This window comes from Leucopleurus acutus (genome assembly GCF_964270905.1).
Source record: "Leucopleurus acutus genome assembly, chromosome: 10".
Classification (NCBI taxonomy): Eukaryota; Metazoa; Chordata; class Mammalia; order Artiodactyla; family Delphinidae; genus Leucopleurus; species Leucopleurus acutus.
This window is the reverse complement of record NC_139153.1, coordinates 7,238,583-7,259,245: the sequence shown is the minus strand read 5'-3', so window position 1 is coordinate 7,259,245 and position 20,663 is coordinate 7,238,583. Positions and strand designations below refer to the sequence as shown.

General features: G+C 53.7%; 1 protein-coding gene across 1 annotated transcript in view; it reads right to left on the bottom strand.

Annotated features, from left to right (window-relative positions):
- ATP2B2 (ATPase plasma membrane Ca2+ transporting 2) overlaps positions 1 to 20,663 on the bottom strand; it is a 370,638-nt gene that overhangs the window by 94,161 nt on the left and 255,814 nt on the right. The window contains exon 5 of the mRNA XM_082848244.1: positions 15,336 to 15,839. Coding sequence (XP_082704370.1) covers positions 15,336 to 15,534 — 199 coding nt within the window. The 5' untranslated portion in view covers positions 15,535 to 15,839. The remainder of the gene's footprint in view (positions 1 to 15,335; positions 15,840 to 20,663) is intronic.

Genomic DNA, 20,663 nt, shown 5'->3' with positions numbered 1-20,663 from the left:
CGTTCACTCACTCAACACTTTCCCCTTGTCTGGATAATTAGATCTCCCAGGACTTCAAGAGGATGCTGGCAGCTTCGTGCCAGCTCATGCGTCCTTGAGGCTGGCAAGGGGGCAGCAGGATGTTCATCTCTGTTAGATCACAGCCTCTCCCAGCTGGCACCCTCCCCCCGGGACCTGACCTCTAGGTGGGGATGAAAAGAACATACCTTTTCAGGTAAGGAGACAGTGGGAATGCAGGGAAGCTGGCCTGGTGCATGTACAGGGAGGTGGTGGAGACACTGCTGGCAGCTTTGGCCAGGGGTAGGTTTTCTGATATCTCTGTGATGCTCAAGCTGAGCTGGGCTGAGGGTTCTGGTTGGGGGCAGGTGGACTAGGGAGCCCTTAGCATGCTTACACATGTCATCATCACTCATATTTTCATTTATGCAGAATCCTGCTAGGTGCTGAGGTTTCAGAGGCAAATGAGACTGCCCTTGTCCTCAGGAAGCTTAAGATCCAGAAGTCTACGATGGTGCCTGCCCACTCACCAGATAGCCTATAGCTGCCTCTATCAAGTGGAAGGAAAACACTTTGGCCCTTTAGGAGTTGAGCCAAAATGTGGTAATTTACAAAGCTACCCTCTGCACTCTACAGTTTGCCTCTGCAGGGATATATATATATATATATTTTTTTTTCCCCTGCAGTGGGGCTTGCCCAGGACTTCCCCACATGCCTCCTTCTCTGGGATGGGAACAGTTTGGTGACCACTTTTTCTCAATGAATACTCAGTGGTTTCTTGGGACTTGGCTCTCTCCCAGCTCCCAGCTCCAGCTTCTAATAGACTAGGGAGCTTTTTTTTCTGACACTGTGATTCCTCCAAACATCCCAGCAAGGAAAGAGGTGAGGCAAGGGCCACGGGGCTGGGAAAGTGAGGAGACCCAAGGACAAGTCCCAGCTGTCACCCACTCCCTGTGCGACCCCACACAAGTCCTCTCTGAGTCTCAGTTTCTTTATCATAAGATGGGAGGCTGAAAATGCTTGTCTCCCAGGGCAGCCACCACGGAAATTAGCACACACTACACACGAGGACACCCTCTCAACCCAGAGGGCTGCATGTTAAACGTTTGCCAGCGCAGCACTGCCTGGAATCTTCAGCAATACAAGGACCCAAGATGGCTGGAGCAGATTCCACCCCCACCACCCACATTCCCCAAGGACGCATTTGTTCTGTCAGTCCTGCCACCCATCCCTGCACGTCCCTATTTCCCTCGGTTTTCTAGCCTCTGCTCTGACACAGAGGGACCTGTTCTGCCCTCAGATCTGCGGTATGCTGCCCAGATGGCTTCTGTTGCTTACAACCAGCATGCCTTAGCTGACCCACCTTAGAACATCCCCAGCAGTGCAGCAAGAGAAGCTGAGAGAAAAACCATCACCCCTAATCTCACCCGTAACCACAACACCGGCACTTTCTGGATGCTTCTTTTCAGCCCTTTTTCCTCGCATCTGTTTCTATGGAGTTGTTGCCATGTACCATGCTACACCCTGCTTTTTTCACATTGCACTATATCACGAGCCCCATCCACGTTGCTTTTTGTTCTCTGTAACAACAATTTCCCACATTGTTCCATCAGGCACATGGAGAAGCTGAAGGCGGCTTAATTGCTTTCCTAAGGTTAGGCATTCAGGAATTACTTTAAAAAAATATCACACAGGGCTTCCCTGGTGGCGCAAGTGGCTGAGAGTCCGCCTGCCGATGCAGGGGACGCAAGCTCGTGCCCCGGTCCGGGAAGGTCCCACATGCCGCGGAGCAGCTGGGCCCGTGAGCCATGGCCGCTGAGCCTGCGCGTCCGGAGCCTGTGCTCCGCAGCTGGAGAGGCCACAGCAGTGAGAGGCCCGCGTACGGCAAAAAAAAAAAAAAAATCACACAGGGATGTGGTTAAAAAAAGCTGGGACTGCGGGTCGGGAGACCTGCATGTTAAACGTTTGCATTCTCATTTGGTCTGGGTTTGTTCTCATTTGGTTCTGTGCCAGACGGCTGTTGAGCTTGGGCAAGAACTTTCCCTCTCCGGGCCTCAGCGTCCTGAACCTATAATATGTAATAATGACGACGACAGTGATAACAGTAATAACAATAATGGCAGTTTCCCCTGCAGGCTTCCTGCACTGAGCTGTGTGTTCTTGTTCACAGCAGCTCATTTGTTCCTTACAACGGATCACAAGCAAGTACTGTTTCACAGATGAGTAGACAGGTTCTGAGAGGTGAAGTCATCTGCTTCGCACAACACAGCTGGTTAGTAAGTGGCACAGCTGGGATCAGACCCAGGACGCCTGCTGCTGAACACTTAGGCTGTATCGCTGCTTCCTAATGCCCACTGTGTGACGGGCTCTCGGAGACATACGTGTTCACATGCAAGGGAGCTCATCTGCCCTCACCACAGTCCTCATCTGTCCCCCTGTACATTCCCACGTGACAGGAGAGAAACCATGGCTCCAAGTATAGAAGTGATTGTCTCAAGTGAGAATGTTCTGGGTGGATTACGCCCCTGCCCCAGTCCATATGCTGAAGTCCTAAGCCCCAGAACCTCAGAATGTGACCAAATAGCGTCACTGCAGAGGTGGGTAGTTGCTAAGTTAAGATGAGGTCTTGAGGGTGAGCCCTACTCCAGTATGACTGGTGTCCTTACGTAGAGGAAATTTGCAGTCAGAGACAGACACACACAGAGGGAAGACGATGTGAAGACACAGGGAGAGGACGATCACCTACAAGGTAAGAAGAGAAGCCTGGGACAGACCCTTCCCTCACAGCCCTCAGAAGGAACCAACCCTGCTGACACCTCTATCTCAGACTTCCAGCCTTCAGAATGGTGAGACAATACGTTTCTGTTGTTTAAGCCACTCAGTTTGTGGTCCTTCGTTATGGTGGCCCCTGGAAATGTATACAGCAGCAGGGCAGGGATGAATGAGAGCTGAGGTTCTGTGGGGAGGTGAGGCGGCTACGATGGGGGCAGGGAAGAGGGACGTCTTCCCCCTTCACCATGTGCAGGGGCGACTCGGGGGCCCCGGGCCTGGGTCAGGACCTCACTCACGGTACACCTGGGTAGGTCCCTTCCCTCCTGGCCCTCAGTGCACCCTGGGATTGCTGGCTGAGATGGTCCCTGAGAGCCACTCCAGACCTGTGGTCCCACGGGTTTGCGAGTCCCTCAGGCTATCGTCCCATCTGCCTTGACCTGACTGAGCTGGTGTGTGTCGGGGCAGCCCTAGGGAACATTCTATTCTGCTACAGTAAGTCCCCTACATACGAAGAAATTCTATTCCGAGAGTGCATTCGTAAGTCCAGTTTGTTTGTAAGTCCAACAAAGTTAGCCTAGGTACCCAACTAACACAGCTGGCTATATAGTACTGTACTGTAATAGGTTTATAACACTCTTCACACAAATGATAAAAAACAAACACAAAAAATAAAGAAAAAGTTTTTAATCTTACAGTACACTACCTTGGAAAATTACAGTAGTACAGTACAGCAGCTGGCACACAGGGGCACGTTCAAATCTTTGAAAGTTCGCAACTTGAAGGTTCGTATGTAGGGGACTTACTGTATTTTGTCCAGCAGAGGTTTCCCAAGATCTCATGCAGCAGCCTGTCCCTGGGGCTATTACTCCTTCATTTATCCTCCTTGGACCCCTCCTGGCAACCCTTACTAACTGATTGCCTATCCAGTGTCAGACACCCTGACCACACCCTACCTGCAGGTGACACTCTCCTTCTACCTCTCTGACTTCTCCTGCATTGCTGGTTGCCTGCTCCCTTAGCGGCTGGTGTTCCCTAAGGACCTGTGCTTGACGAGCACCCCAGGTGAATTCATTCCTGCACGTTTATTGACTGTACTCTCTGCCGGGCACTGTTCCAGGCACTAGTATACAGCAGTGAACAGCACAGGCCCAGATCTCTGCCCTCCCCCCATGCAGCTTTGGGACCTGTTAGCAGAGACAGGACTTCTCTGTAGGTGTCTTTGTCATCTAGATGTCCTGCCTCCGGGTCTGCCTTCCTATCCCCCGGGCCCTGAGGATGCACAGTGCCCAGCAGAGACCTTTCATTTCACCCCAGCCTTGCTCCTCTCCTTGCTGGCCCGTCTCCACCACAAGTGGCCAGCTGCAGTCCTGAAAACCGAGTGTGCATGACACTCTCGCCCTTGACCGTCTATCACAGGCTATGTCCTGCTGTATGGTGCGCTCTCCTCTTCATCACCATCCCCGGCTGGGTCCAGCCCTCTCTTTTGGATGTCTGTCCTTCCCTCCTCACTGGCTTTATTTCCTGGGGTATCTCCCCATCCAACCCATACTCACGGTTGCCAGACCAATTGTCCCAGCCGCACTGTTCCTCTGCTCGAGAACCTTCAAGGCCTCCCTCTTGCCTCTTAATTTAAGCCCAAACTTTGTGCCTTGACATCTGGAGTCCTAGTATGGACTCTGGAATTGCCGGCCTGGGTTTGGATTCCTCCACTCATTAGCTGTGTGACCACGGGCAAGTGACTTAATTTCTCTGTGCCTCAGGTTCTTGATTTGTAAAAATGGGGATACTACTAGTGCCTACTCCACAGGGTTGTCAGAGGATCGAATGAGGTGATGATGTGCGTAAAACTCTTAGAACAGTGTCTGGAGCATCTGCAATGCTCAGTTACTCCTTAATTATTATCACTACCACTGTGGTTCCGTCCTTCAAGGCGTAACCAAACAGAATGATCGGCTCTTCCTTTTACATAACCTTCTTTGCCTCTGTGCCTTTGTCTACACTTTTCCCTCTACGTGGAGTGTCCTTCTCCACTGCAAACCCTGCCTATCTCTCAGCATCTTGCTCAAATACGGCCTCCTCCATGCAGCCCTCCCAGATCCTCCCATGGGAAGGGCTCACTTCTGCTTCTCAACTCTCTGGCATCTTCTCCAAAGTTATCCTATAGAAAGCCTCTGAGTCTTCTCTGCTCAGAAATGGTCCCTGGGATCATTTTCTGGGGCCATAGAAATTTCTAGGGGGCCTCCCTTTGGGGTGGAGGCTGACACTGGCAGGTGGGTACGAGGCAACCATCTGCAGAGGCCCTAATTTCCACTGACTATAAATAACTGTGTGTCTGAAACCACAGCAGGGCCGGGATTGTGCCAGGAGGAGTAAGATAATCGCTGTGGGGAGACGGGAGGGCCTGTATAAGTAACTCACCTGCCCTGTCGGGGCCTCTCGTGTGACAGGCAGGCCTGGAGGGACAGGCGGCCTCAGCTCTCTTGCGCTTTGTGGGACCTGGGCTGGGTGGACAACTGAGGTCGCCCTAACGCCAGAGACAGTGTAGCCTGTGGTTACCAAGCAGCATCTCTCCCCCCTCAGCCCACTTGACAGATGAGGAAACTGAGACTCAGGGAGGTGAAGTAACCAGAGACTGGTGTCCAGGGCAGACCTATTGCATGGGAACCCCACACGGGTCTTTGGAAGCCAGTGTGGGCAGGACTCCGAAGCCGTCTGGTAGGGAGGCTGGGCGGGGGCTTGGGGCAAGGGGCCAAGGGCACTGCCCCGGCCAGGGCTGGGGCGGGGCCTCAGCTACACCTCAAAGATATGAAGTTATAGTCTTTCAAGGGAAGAGGGATCTGGGGGCTGGCTCTGAGTTAGTCACCCTTTGGCCAGTCTGATGTCTGTACTGCTCTTGGGGGGGTTGGTGGTTCCTGAGGACCTGGAGGGGCCCCAGGGACTCCTAGACCTGCCCTCTTCATTGGCGGTGGGGCTTGGAGATGTCTCAGTCCATAGGGACCAGAGTCAGGTTGGTCCCCACTCGAGGCTTTCCAGCCCCGTGGGTCCTCTAACACAGGTGGGTGGGCCACGCACGAGGCCAGAACGTGGTGAGGGTGGAGTGGCTGCAAGATGAACCTCCTGAGGCCCCGCTGTGGGCCAGGCTCTCTGAGTGTGTTTTCTCATTTAATCCAGAGACCAGTATGGGCCCTGGGGGCTGGATTTCACCCACTCCATTTTACAGATGTAAAAACTGAGGCACTGAGAATTTATAGACCCTGAGCTCCAACCCAGGCTTTTAGTCACTACAGTTCAGTATCTTTCTCTAGTACCAGAGGTTTACACATTTTTTTCTTTTCTTTTTAAAAAATTCTTTGTTTAAAAAAAAAATCTCACCAGATGCTTTACCATGCAAAACAAATTAAAAAAAAAAAAAAGGAGCTGCTCTGTTACATGGTGGGGCAGAAAGGCCAGAACCCCCCACTCAGCATCTCTCTGACCCCTGGGGCACCTCCATGGACCCCCAGGGAACCTCGTATCAGAACAACCTCACCCAGACCTCAGTCTCTCTGCCTTCAGCGAGTTCTTTGGTTCTTTGGCCCCTGAAGAGGAGCTGTACTCACGCCTCGCCCTCATGGAGCTCACGGCCCATTTCACACTCACGTGGACAGCACAGTATAGACAAACATAAACACAATCACCAGGCTGACAGTCTGTACACACTGCATGAACATACCAGCTAAAACCCAGCCTACAAAAATCAATCCACAGTCCGTGGGCTGGAGTCCTCTGTCCTTTGAGATACATCCTAGGCTCCAGGCACAATGAATCCCTCACTTCTCCCCATGCATGTGCCGGCTCTAACCCCAGGGCCTTTGCTCAGGTGCCCCTCTCATGAAGAGCGTGCTGTCTTCCCCATCTCTGTGTGCTCAACTGCTCCCCGCCCTTTGAGACCTGGCTCAGAGGAAGCCTCTCCTGACTCTGTCTCCGGCCAGGCAGAGACCGCGCCCTCCTTCGCCTGGAAGCTCACTCCCCCTTGCTGTAGAGTTATTCGTGTCAACAGGAGACAGTAGATTAAGGGCACGTTTGGCAGCCAGCCTGTCTGGGTACCGGTCCTGGCTGGGCCCCTTGTTAGCGGTGGTGCCCTGGACCCTGATTTCCTCATCGGAAAGCTGGGATACAAACAGTTTCTGCTTCACAGGGTGTGGATTGAATGAGGTGATGCCGTGAAGCCTCAGCAGAACAGCTGGCCTTCTGTGAGCCCTCAATACGTGCTAATGAGTCTCTGGGGTCACAGCTGGACCGTGTATCACAGCTGGAACTGGGGTCACAGCTGGACCGTGTATCACAGCTGGAACTGGGGTCACAGCTGGACCGTGTATCACAGCTGGAACTGGGGTCACAGCTGGAACTGCGGTCACAGCTGGACCGTGTATGACAGCTGGAACTGGGGTCACAGCTGGACCGTGTATCACAGCTGGAACTGGGGTCACAGCTGGAACTGCGGTCACAGCTGGACCGTGTATCACAGCTGGAACTGGGGTCACAGCTGGACCGTGTATGACAGCTGGAACTGGGGTCACAGCTGGACCGTGTATCACAGCTGGAACTGGGGTCACAGCTGGACCGTGTATCACAGCTGGAACTGGGGTCACAGCTGGACCGTGTATCACAGCTGTACCTGGTATCACAGCTGGAACTGGGGTCACAGCTGAACCGTGTATCACAGCTGTACCTGGTATGTATCACAGCTGGAACTGGGGTCACAGCTGGACCGTGTATCACAGCTGGAACTGGGGTCACAGCTGGATCGTGTATCACAGCTGGAACTGGGGTCACAGCTGGAACTGGGGTCACAGCTGGACCGTGTATCACAACTGTACCTGGAATCACAGCTGGAACTGGGGTCACAGCTGAACCGTGTATCACAGCTGTACCTGGTATCACAGCTGGAACTGGGGTCACAGCTGAACCGTGTATCACAGCTGTACCTGGTATGTATCACAGCTGGAACTGGGGTCACAGCTGGACCGTGTATCACAGCTGTACCTGGAATCACAGCTGGAACTGGGGTCACAGCTGAACCGTGTATCACAGCTGTACCTGGTATGTATCACAGCTGGAACTGGGGGCACAGCTGAACCGTGTATCACAGCTGTACCTGGTATGTATCACAGCTGGAACTGGGGGCACAGCTGAACCGTGTATCACAGCTGTACCTGGTATGTATCACAGCTGGAACTGGGGTCACAGCTGAACCATGTATCACAGCTGTACCTGGTATGTATCACAGCTGGAACTGGGGTCACAGCTGAACCGTGTATCACAGCTGTACCTGGTATCACAGCTGGAACTGGGGTCACAGCTGAACCGTGTATCACAGCTGTACCTGGTATCACAGCTGGAACTGGGGTCACAGCTGAACCGTGTATCACAGCTGTACCTGGTATGTATCACAGCTGGAACTGGGGTCACAGCTGAACCGTGTATCACAGCTGTACCTGGAATCATAGCTGGAACTGGGATCACAGCTGGCAGACCTATCACAGCTAGTCTGGAAAGAGTCTTCAGGGCAGGGAGATTTACAACCCAGCTCTGCACCACCCCCCCTTTCCAGGAAATCTTTAGGGAGCTCTGGAGCAGAAGGGGGTCAGGAAGGGGCTCCACCATCCTGGACCCTGGACCAAGAGGGAACATGCTGGAAGGCTGCCCCGTCCCGGCCTCCCACCTGTCCCATGTTCAGCCACATCACACAGATACCGCCTGAGGAGCATACGGAATCCAGAGGAACAACGTGGCCCAAGCCCGTGCATGGCAGGTGCATAACACACATTTGTTCAATGCGTGAATGTGTGTCAGCTTACATCTCCGCTCAGTATGACAGAAACAGGGGGAAAAACGGGGACAATCTTGAACCCCTGTATCCACTGGTTCTGGCAGGTGGGTATTCTGATCATACCATTTACAGATGGGGAAACTGAGGCTCAGAGGGATGGAGTGACGTGCTCAAGGGCCCCGAGGGTAGAGCTGGAACTCAAGTCAGTGCTCACAGTCTGTTACAGCCAGTAGGTGGCTTTGGGAAGCAGGCTTTGTGGATGGTGGGTCCACCTAGTGAGAGGCCTACCTGAAAAGCTCCCCCCAGCCCATATCCTCCACGCCCACTCTGGGTGCCTGACGACAAAGCACTGACCAAGCCAAGTGGCATCGCTCAAGGAAGGTGCGGTCCCTCTAGCCCTGCTGGAACCCCCAGGAGCCCCGTCAGTGGCAGGTCGGGCCCTTTCTCTAACTGTTCTGCATTCTCCCCAGGCCTGCAGAACCGTTTGCCCAGCACAGACTCCGCTGCCCCAGCCTGGGAAGATGGAGAGCACGTATCAATCAGCACGTGGGTTTATTTTATTGATGATTCAGAAAGATGTGCAGGTGGCATTCTGGAAAGCGTCTACACGTGATTCATCCGACTTTCGCAGAAAGCTGTGCTTCTAAGGGATTTATTTTTCCCGGTGGCGCTGGGGGTTGGGGAGGGAATATAAGCCTTGCAAATCAAATACGGCACTCATGTTTTGAAACCCATAGACTCAAACGTGTTGCTTAAGCCCATTATCTGCCCTGATAAGCTGCCTCTTTCTTCTCCACTAATTTAAACCCAACCTGTCCCTTCAAGTCACCCAGAGTCCCCAGCTGACACTGAGACAGCACCTGCCATGCACTCAGCGCTTGACACGTGTTACTGTGATCCTCACAGCGACCCTGTGAAAGAGGCACTGTTATAACCTCATGGCACAGATGAGGAAACTGAGGCACAGAGAGGTTAGGTAACTGGCCCAGTGTTCCACAGCTGGATAAGAATGGAGCCAGGACTTGACCATGACACAGAGTTGGCCCCTTCACTGCTGGGACACTAGTCGTAGACCCCCGTCCACCTGGACGGACCCAGCTTCTGCCTGCTTCCCTGGTGTAATTATTAACAGTGTCATTATGATCACTCCAGACTTGGTGCTCCTGAATCCTGCCTCCACACTTCTCTCCTTTCTCCCCATCCTCAAGGGCATGCAGCATGCCTGCTCTTCCTCCATACCTCCCCCGCACACAGTAGGACCACACCCCTCTGGGGTGAGCATATGACCTGGTCTGGCCTATCAGCCTATTCCATCCTCTGGCCACAGGGATTAGTTCAAGGGTGGCTCCAGGTGACCCAGTAGGGGGAAACCCTGAGAAAGAGGTGCCTTTGGCTGCTGGGGGCCTCACGGGGTGAAGGCCTGCCCGAGAATGAAGTCAATACAGAGGACGGTGGAGGTGGAAGAGAGCAGGAGAGGGACGCACAAAGCCCTTCTCAGCACTGGCGGCCCTGGATCCAGCCATGCCTGAGGCCAGAACAGTCCCTGGACGTCTCAGGTGCACAAGCCAGAAAATCCCCTTGTTGCATAAGCCAGTTTGAGATGGGTTTCTACCAAATAGAATCCTAATAGATAGAAATGGTGATGATCGTTTGGTAGAAAACCTTCAAAGCACTTTCAACTCACTATCTCCAAACGGCAGAGAGCGGAGTCGCACAATTCCCATTTTACAGATGAGAAAGCTGAAGTTTTTAGTCTAAATATCTTGCCTGAGGTCATGAACCTACTTAGTGACAGAGGCAAGGCTGGGAAGCCTCCCCAGGCTTCACGCCTGGCCCTCCTCCACCCCTGCATGCATTTGAGAAGGTGGTTGGTTACCTCAGCCTCTTAAATACCTGGAGGGGCTTTGCTCCTCCAGGCCTCGCCCCTTACAGCGTCCTGGGCTGCTTCACAGGAAGACGGCGGTGGGGAGGGGCTGGTGGGGGAAGGCGTCCTCCCTCATCTCTGGCCAGGTATGAATTCCCTGCATGGACCCTGTGTCTGAGCGGCCCCCAGCTCCACCCTGCCTGGGACACTGCTACAGCTGTGTCTGCCTCACTTTCCCTGTTGACCTCTCAGGGCTCCAGAGAGACCTGGGGAGACGGAGCACACAGAGAAACAGAGCGTCACAGTGACAAACAGGAGACCCCCTTTGCTGCCTTCGTGCCCCTACCCCCCTACCCCCCCCCACCCCCCGCCCCGTGCCTGCGCAGTGGTGGCTCTGCGCAATGTGGGCCCTGCCAGGTCTGAGGGGTGTCTCGTTCATCATCGTGTTCATGCCACATGGGGTACCATCTCCCACGATCTGCTCTCCTGTCCTCCCTCAGCCCCTCTCTCTCCCCGACTTGGGCAGGCCATAGGATTCATACAAAATTAACTGGAGGTTCCATTTCACAACACTCCGATGTATCTGGTTCCCACCCTACCCTGCGGCTGCCCTGTCTTCTTTGTCCCCTTTCTCCCCCACCATGAAATATGCAATGCAGGGAGCGCCCAGCAGGGCCTCTTGAGCTGCCCCTGCTGACAGCTGGTGGTGCAGGGTCAGGAGTGAAGGACGAGAGCCATGCATGCCGAGTGAGTGGCTCAGGGCACTGCCACTCCGGGCTCCCGGCAACCGAAGCTAAGTGTTCTCTGGGTGACGCAGGGTGTCCTGTGTCCTGTCCCCACACTGCAGCCTTCCATACTACACAGAGAGGGACGCTAAGCACCCCACCTCTTTCTTCTCCCTCCCTTCCTTCATTCTGCTGATGCTTTCTGAGCCCCAGGCATTGCAGCAGGTGCTGGGATACAGTGGAGAATGACAATCAGCTCCTGCCTCAGGGCTCACAGGCCACCCCAACACCCACTACCCATCTTTCCCGACAATGCGAAGTCGCCTCCTCTGGGAAGCCTCCTCTGATAGCACACTGACCTTTTGTTGGGCACCATCTTATTTAATTGCCTAATTTTTGTACAGGGATGGGGCCAGATCATGATTTTTTTTTAAAAAAAGAGATACTTGGGTATAATAATAACAATGATAACGAACATCATTTTGTAAGTGTCTAGGGACTGCCACACAGTGCTAAGCCCTTCATGTGGATGACCTGATTTATTTCTCACATCATCCTGTGAGGTAGGTAGTGTTATGCCCATTTTACAGATAAGACAACTGAGGCTCAGAGAGGATTCACTGAACTCTCCCAGTGTCCCTTGAAGAGTAAGCCAGTCAGGATTCAAACCTGGGTCTCAGGGGCTCTACTGTCTTAGGCTGGACAGGTATGAAAAGAAGGGAGCAGTGGAGAGCACGAAGGGAGGGGCATTACCAGGATGGAAGAGAACCAGCAGTGGGAGAGGAAAGCAATGGCACTCAATGGCCCAGTGAAATACCCAACACTGCCAGACCACGGGCGTTGAGTTCATGGCCTGTGCGGGCAGCAGGTGGTGCCCCGGGTGGGAGTTGATTTCTATGGCTTCAGATCCCCTCTATCACTTGCAGAGATCTTTTTGCCTAAAATTAGCTGGATGTGAACAGGAAGGCTAATTTATGCGGGGCCTGGAGCAGTTTCCGGGAGTGTGACTCAGAGGCTGCTCCCTGCTGACGTCAGCAGACTAGGGCAGGGGGTGTCGGGAATGGCCAACCTGGGACCCTGGGACAGATTGGAGCTGGGACAGCTCCAGACCACAGGGCTTTGAAGTTGGGGGCTGGGGCTGGAGGCCAAGCATTTCTCTGAGTCAGAAGAGGGCTAAACAGGGCAGAACAAATGCTGAGCATGAGAGGGAAACTGAAAAGTGCCCTGGCGGCTCCACCCTCCTCAGACCCTTGGCAGACAGAAGGCACCTTCGCAGGACTGTTCCTAGGTACATGCGCGTGGCTGGGGGCGGAGGGCACCCCTGGCTGTGGTGTCTGACACAGCTGTGTTCAAAGTCTGAGCTGATGTGAGCCATGGTGGTGACCTTGAGCCCTCATGCTTCCCATCTGTGAAATGGGTAACACCACCTGCCGCCAGGAATGTGGGTGATAAGGATGCAGAACAGCCTAGTAAAACATGTAGCATCAGCTCGGACACTGGCCAGTGTCCCAGAAGCGTCAGATTTCACCGTTTCTGGAGAACGTGACTGCTTCTTCCAGAGTAGTGATAATCATACTGGAAACAACAAAAGCTGATGTTGACTGAGGACTTCTATGCCGGGAACTTGGCCTGATCTCAATGTTCAAAACCCATGTTACTGATGGGGAAATGGAGGCGTTTAGTCTCTGGGGCTGAATTCTAACACACAGTGCTGTCCATGGGCCTGGTAGGTGGGGTACTAAGCTACTTCACTTTAGCCTCACCACAACCCTATGAGGTAGTCACTATTATTATCCCATTTTTCAGATGAGGAAACTAAGGCACAGAGAGGCTGAGTAACTTGCCCAGAATCACACAGCTGTTAAGTGACACAGCTGGGATTTGAACCCAAGTTGTCCAAGTCCAAGTCCAAGAGTAGCATTACGCTCCTCTGTCCTTCCCCAAACCTCTTTCAACTCCATCTGTACCCCGGGAAATCCTTCAGGGGATCAAGGCAGCAGGGGCTCTGGTTAATCCTACTGTGGGCTTTCCTCCTTCTCAGGGACGTTTCCCATGAGAGATCTCACTTGGTGCTCATGAAATATTAGAAAACCAAGGCCCGGAGAGGTCAGACAAAAGCCTCAAAGGCACACAGCTGACAGACAGCAGAGCAACAGTCGAGCTGTCATTATCGTTTCCATTTTACAGATGAGAAAACAAAGTCTCGTTTATTTTTCTTTTCATGTAACTTCTTGCAGCACATCAGCAGTCAGGGGAATTCTATCTAAGAAAGGTGGCTCTGTGCCACATCACATGCTTTCCCTTCTCTTCCCTCCATAGCCAAGTTCAAACACCTCCTCCTCCAGGTAGCCTTCCCTAACCTCCACTGCCCACCCATCTCGTTTCTCCTCGATCCCTGGGGTCCTTGCTGCACTTGGTCTGGGTTATCTGCTGTTCTGGCTGCTCAGCCATCTGAGAGCTTCTCTCTGGGCTGGGGACTCAGTGGCCACATCTCAGGGTTTTATGGGTCAGTTACCCACCCTCCTCTGTGCCAGGCACCGGGATGGGTGCTGGATGTTCAGAGAGGAGAAGGACAGGATTCCTGCCCTCAGGTGCACACCTGCTGTCCCCAGCTGGAGCATGGCCACGAGCCACTCGATTTCCCAGGTCCCCGAGCCTGTCAGGTGGGAGGGGAGGGTGGATTTCTTAACCTGGGGTCCAGGGCCTGGCTTTGAGGGGCTCTGCGAACATGCTGGTAGCGTGGACCACACTGTTGCACACAGTTGACTATTCTTCTGTGGGGAGGGGCCATAGATTCCATCAGGTTCACTACAGAGTCTGGGGTCCAGAGACACTGAATAATTCCTGACTCAAGAGAATCTCCTGGTTCCATTCAAAAGGCAAAGACCATTGGGACAACCCTGCCTCCTAGCAGGTCAGGTGTGCCAAACGGATGGTGGAGGTGAGCATGGGCCATTCTGCCACAGATTGATGTTTACATGAGGCCGGGGCCCAGGAGACCCCCAGGCTGAGCCCACTCCCATCTCAGGGCCACACGTGGCTGTTCTCAAGCCCTGAGCTAGAATCACGCAGGGAAGAAACGACGCTTCCCCTATTTCCACCCTCCCCGCCAAAACAAAACCGAACAATATCAAAAAAGCAAAAGGCGTTTCTAAACTTCTGCCCAGACTCAGCAAGGTGGGCAAAACATCAGAGACAGCAGCGAATCTGGGAAGAAGGACCAGTCTTAGCTTTTCCTCCTGACCCAAGAGAGGAGGGCCCCAGACGAAGAGGGACACTGACCCCTGGCGCCGCAGGGCACAGTGGGTGCCGGCACAGCAACGGGCTGTCTGGCCCTGGCTGAGCAGCTAGGTCCACAGGCAGCCTCAGATTTCTTGTCTGTCGGTGGGGATGAGACTTCAAATGCTCCCTGCCTCCCAGGGTGTGGTCTATACCTGGCGGAGGGATTGTCATCCACTCTCTTTAGAATAATAACGGCCGCCACTGTACCTACTGAGCACCTACTGTATGCTCAGGCTTCCACTGGGCCCTGTGAGGTAGGTATCGGCCATTTTCCAGAGGAAGAAAGTGAGGCTCTGCAGCTTCTTTGCACCAAGCTGCAGGACTGGGAGTGCCAGGGCAGAGTACCTCACACCTGTGCTTTTGGGGTTTATTTAGGGAACTTTTCTTCTTCCTCGTGAGGGGAAGGTAACTGCGGGGATGGAACCCAAACTCTGAGCTCTGATGCGCAAGCTGGGCTGGTGCCCTTCCTCTCCGCCTTGTGGCAGATGACATGGCTTTGGTCCCCTCCAGAAAGCTGAAACCTTCCCTGTCTGGAGATCGCAGGCCTGCTCATTTTGGCAGTTGTAAGAAAGCCCCACGCCCAGCTCCAGGGCAAGACACACATGGGCATCTGTCACCTTTCCCGTGACAGCCCATCTTCCTGCCTGCCCTGTCTTCCCAGCAGCTCCACGGCTGCCCCAGAGACCGAGGGATCCCCAATCAGAGTCTGGATTTGGATGAGTCGGACATGACGCAGCCCAGCAGCAGGGGATGGGGAGCTGGAATTGGCTCATTGTTTCCATGCTCAAGCCCAGATGAGGGGGTTCCTGGGGCCTGGGTAAGGGAGCCCAGGGTCTGACTGACCCCCGAATTCAAACCCCGTGTTTAAGCCTTGTGCACCTACCTTCGACAGGTGAGGTTTTGAGGCGCCGGCAGATGGTGTCAGTGTCCCCATAGGTCTCCTTGATCTTGACCACGGCCTCGGTGCCCCGCAGCTCCATGAGGGAGCGCAGCTCCTCCATCGTGCACCCAAACTCGCCCCCATGGCTCGACTCATTTCTTTGGTTTTTGGAGTAAAAGTCACTGTTGGTCATGTCACCCATGTCTGCCGCGGTCCCCGCTCGGGGTGGGTCCGAGGGTCAGTGCTGGACAGGAGGCTGCCAGGCGACGGCTCCGTGTGGCTGTCCTCAGCACACCCTCACTGGACGGCTGTGGCTCCTGGCAGCTGACTCCAGGGGGCAGCCGAGGTGGGCTGGCGACAGTGGCGGTGGGCTCTGAGGGGCGTCCCCGGGCGTGGGGCAAGGTCCAGGGGCCGGAGGGGCTCAGGGCTGTAGACCCAGGAGTCTCCATTCAGCGGGGCCCATGCTGCTCCCTGGAGCTGGTATCTACATGGTCGGGGTGATGGCTCCTGCAGGGGCAAGCAGAGAGGGGACAGGGGTCAGACACTGGAGGCCTCATGGGGCAGGTACCCAGGAAGGCCCGGCTTGCAGGTGCCACACACACGCCCCCCCACCCCAAATAACACCCACCACACATACACATACCTGGACGTGGATGTTCGTACAACACCCCATCGTGCACCGGCACCCACTGCAAATCCAAACGTACTGACACCCACTAGGCCCTCCATGCTACACCCCACCCCCGGCATAGCCTGATGTACCCTCATAACACATGCTAACCCCCTAATTGTCCACTATGGACACACTGACTTCGCGATACGAACGGTGGTGTACACACACCCTGTGACACGCCACTTGGGGTGCAACACCCCACCTGCCTACTATTTTTAGGGCCCACCCACTGCCATACACACACACCAACACAGGGCCCCCTTCACACACACGGTGGCGGACACCCCCTCCCCACCAGGCACACTGTCACACGTAGTCACATTTACAGGCGTCATCTTAACATCCCCACCTCCTCCCCTCAAAAATACCAGTGCTCACAACCCTGTGTACACACATGCCATGCCCACACAATCAGGGGCCTAACCCCCTGCCCCCAAGTAACAGCTCCCAGACGCCCCAGCACGGATGCTTCCCCTGTCCACGCCTCCTACATCTGCCGAAACGCACTGCTCTCCGCACTGAGTCTCACAGGCGTGGGGATGGAAGAAAGCAACCCGCCTGCACCCGCAGCCCACAGCTACACTGAGCGAGGGCCTCAGGCTCGCCAGAGGGTCCGTCTCATGCATATTCACCGGGATGTCACTGTGGCCCCCAGAATGAGCCGGGGTCAACAGAACCCTCACCTTGGGGCCCCAGAGTCCGGAACCACGGACCGCGGCTGCCACGTCCCTTAGGGAGCCCAGGAGGAGGAGGGAGCCCCGGCTACTCCCTGCCCGCCTGGCCACCCTTGCCGGAGTGTGGCATCTGTGGAGCTGCCAGGAGAGAACCCAATCCACCCAGATACCCAACACCGGTGGCCAAGGCCCCGGCAAGCGTTGGGTGACAAAGGGCCTCTGCTGAGCTCAGCTGGGTCTGGCACAGGGACTGGCCCCGCCCAGCAGCCGCGGAAAGCTGGCCGTCCTAGGCCCAGAACAGTGAGGGGGAAGAGGTGGGGGCAGGAAGGTGGGACTGAGCCCCACCCCAGCCCCAACTCCTCCCTCGTGTGCCCCTCCCCTGCCCCATCTCTTTCCTTCACAATCCTTTCCTCTTGCACAGAGTTTTAGACCTGGAGGTAATTTAGGGTTAATCTCATTTTCCCAGTGAGGAACCTGAAGCTCAGAGAGGGAAAGGAACTTGTCCAGAGACACACAGAGCAAGAGTGGACGGAGCCCAGAGCTGGGCTGGGATCTCCTGACTGCCAGCCCGTTGCTCTTTCCCCTCCCACTAGGGGGCGCTCCCTCCCCTCTCTCTAAAGAACAACACAGGATCCTAAATCACAGCAATCCGGGTTCAAATCCGAGATCTCCTGAACCCCGGCTGTGGGATCCTGGGCAAGTCCCTTCACTTTTCCGAGGCTCAGTTTCTTCATCTGTAAAATAAGTCATTCTCCCCTGTGCCCCAGCTACTTCCCAGTTTACTGGGAACTAATTGTGAACCACCGTGTTCAAATCCAGTGAGCTTCCACCCGGGGTACAGAGCTTCCCAGCCTGGATCAGGGGGTGCTGGAGCCACAGGAGAAGCCTGTCATACCTCACGGGAGGGCACCTGCACTCACGGATGCAATAGGAAGCCTTATTTTCACACTGGGACCAACTGGTATCTTATCGAGTAGAACTTAAAATGGGCCTGACGCCTTAAGCAGAGACACGAGACACCAAAGAAAGTGTGTGCTTGGGATTCCCACCCGCAGTCCTGCAGGAATACTCGGGGCCCCTGGCCATCCGGGCATGCACCACCACCATAACCCGTGAGTTTTGACCCCAACAGTATATCCCCGAGAGGAGCAGGTGAGGCAGGGACCAAGCAGGCCTGTGTGTAGAGATGCCGTGGAGGTTAACTGGAGGGGCTCTAGAAGACACAGCCTCTGGGTTCAAGTTTTGCCACCTCTCAACAGACTGGGAGGCCAATTCACTTTAGTTTCATTATCTTAAACAAAGGGAGGGGGAGTAATAGTATCTACTTCATAGGTATTATGAGGCTTAAGTGAATTATTTCATGCAGAATACTAAGAATTGAGTCAAGCGCATGGTAAGCACTAATTATTGTGATTATTAGCAATCCATACAACCACTTTATGAGACAGGTAGTCTTGTTATTCCCTAGAACATATGAGGAAACTGAGGCCAAGAGAGGTGAGGTCACTTGCCCAAGGTCACAGAGTTAGCGAGTGGAAGAGCTGGGATTTGAACTCAGGCAGTCTGGATCCAGAGACACTGTTATTAATCAGGATGCTTTGCTGCCTTCCCTGGTGCATCGCCCTCATAGTGTTCTTACAATGCTTAAATGAAGCGCTGTATGTGAATGAAAGTGCTTTGCAAAAACCACAAGGGACCCTAACGCCGAGGTGCTGTCTTCTATCTGTCTTCCTGCTACCTGTGGCGTGTCCTACAGGCACTGATAATTACATCTCTGACAGCACGAGCTATGAGACCCGTTAGCAGTAATTATATCTGTGATGACAACAGCAGAGATGAGTTAATGGGCTACTGGTGATTTTAATGACTATTGTGTTAAGATGAACAATGATCTTCAACCAACTATCCATCCATCTACCCATATGTCCATCCATCTATTCATCCAACCAACCCCTCATTAATTGTGTTGTGTGCACCTACTTTGTGCTGACAAGGGGGAAGAGAGACAATTAGATGAGTGACCTCCATAATATGATGGGTTTGCCATGACAGGGAGCCCCAGGTGCTGTGCATGTTCAGAGCAGGAAGATGTGACCTGGCCCAGGGTATCAGAGAAGATTTTTCCTTTTAACATGAGTAGGGAGTTTTTTTCCCCCTTCAGGAAAATGGGCTGTGTGACTTTGGAGAAGTCACCTAACCTTTCTGGGCCTCATCTGCCCAGTGAGGTTGACCCATCTGTCTTACAGGCTGCTGTAAGGACCCATTGAGGCCCTTATGTGTGGGTCTCTGTGTGGCTCCTGGCCTGGAGCAGATACTCTACAGTGCTGGCTTCTGCACCTCCCCCAAACTCCCTCCTACCTACGCACCCTGTTATTAGCAACTGCACCTCCCTCAAGGCTGAGATGAGGTTCATTTGTAGCCAGTTCTTAATACCACACTGACAGTCACCCCTGTCCTAACTGATGGGCACACTGGCTGCTATGGACTGAATGTGTCCCCCTGCCCCAAATTCGTATGTTGAAGCCCTAATCCCCAGTGTGATGATATTTGGAGGTGGCGCCTTTGGGAGGTAATTAGGTCATGAGGGTAGAACCCCCACAAATGGGATTAGTCTTCTTATAAAAAAGAGACATGACAGAGATGATCTTTCTTGGTCGTGTGAGGACAGTGAGAAGGTGGCCATCTGTAATCCAGGAAGTGGGTTCTCACCAGGAACTGAATCTGCTGGTACCTTGATCTTGGACTTCCCAACCTCCAGCACTATGAAAAATAAATTTCTGTTGTTTAAGCCACACAGCCTATGGTATTCTGTTATAGCAACCCGAGCTAAGACGTGTGCCTGGGCAGGGCAGAAGTCTGGGCAGCCTGTCCTGGGCCCAGAGAGGTTGAGCAACACAACTAGGGGGCACACAGCCAACTGGGGTCACAGCCCACTGAAAAGCCCCTCCCTGTTTTCCAAGCTCCTGCTGTGTGACCTTGACCAAGCCCCTTTCCTCCCTGGGCCTCAGTTTCCCATGTGGAAACTGAAGAGATTGGACTAGTGTTCTCTGGGGTCCCTTCAGGCTCTGATGCGCCAGCTCCTTCAGAATCCAGAATGAATGTTCTGACAATATTGGGTTTATGCATTTCGGTTTCCTCTTATTAGCATTTAAATGACTCTGTATTGTTACATTTCAGTGACTCAAGAATAGGTTGGGGCACTTAATAAAAAGTCTTTGCCAAGAGAGACTCCGGCAGAGGAAGGAGCAATGGATTTTTTTTTTTGGAGTTAATTTAACAAAGAAGAAATCTATCTCTCGAAGGAAGGTTTAAAAAAAAAACACCCCAAAACCTAAACCATCAGCTTTTCAAATCCTAATTGAAGGACGGGACATTGCAAATGAATTACGTGCTAAAAATAATTTTCGGATGCCAAATCGGCCTGTTTTCTGACCTGCGGAATTTAAATGCCATCTTCATATGTATTTATAAAGTTACCCTTTACTTTGAATCGCCCCTGGCACCAGTGACAGATGTGGGGACACAGGCCCCGTCTGGAGATCCCTGATGACGAGGCCTGATGCTGCCATTTGGTAGTTTTGTGATGGGGGTGGAGTGGGGGGGTGGGCAAGGTCTTAGCCCCTCCCTGGGCCTCCATCCCCTCTTACCCACACGCCTCCCTCCCGCACAGGGCTTTGCGAGGCCTACCTGAGCTAGAGCTCACAGCAGTTCCTGGCACAGCGTAAGACTAGTTCAACAGGGACTGTACTTCTGATGGTGACTTAACTCGCTCCTTCCCTCTGCTCTCAGCTCACCCCCACAAGTCTGCTCTCAGACTGTCCCCCACACTACTGTCCTGAACATGGGGCTCAGGCCAACCATGCCATCCCCACAAAGCTCCCAGCACCGCTTGGAAGGCTGGGGAGGGTCCCAGCTTGTAGGTACAGCTTACAGGGCTAGGCTCTCCTCTGCTCTGGTCCTGACTGACTAATCCCCACAGGCAGG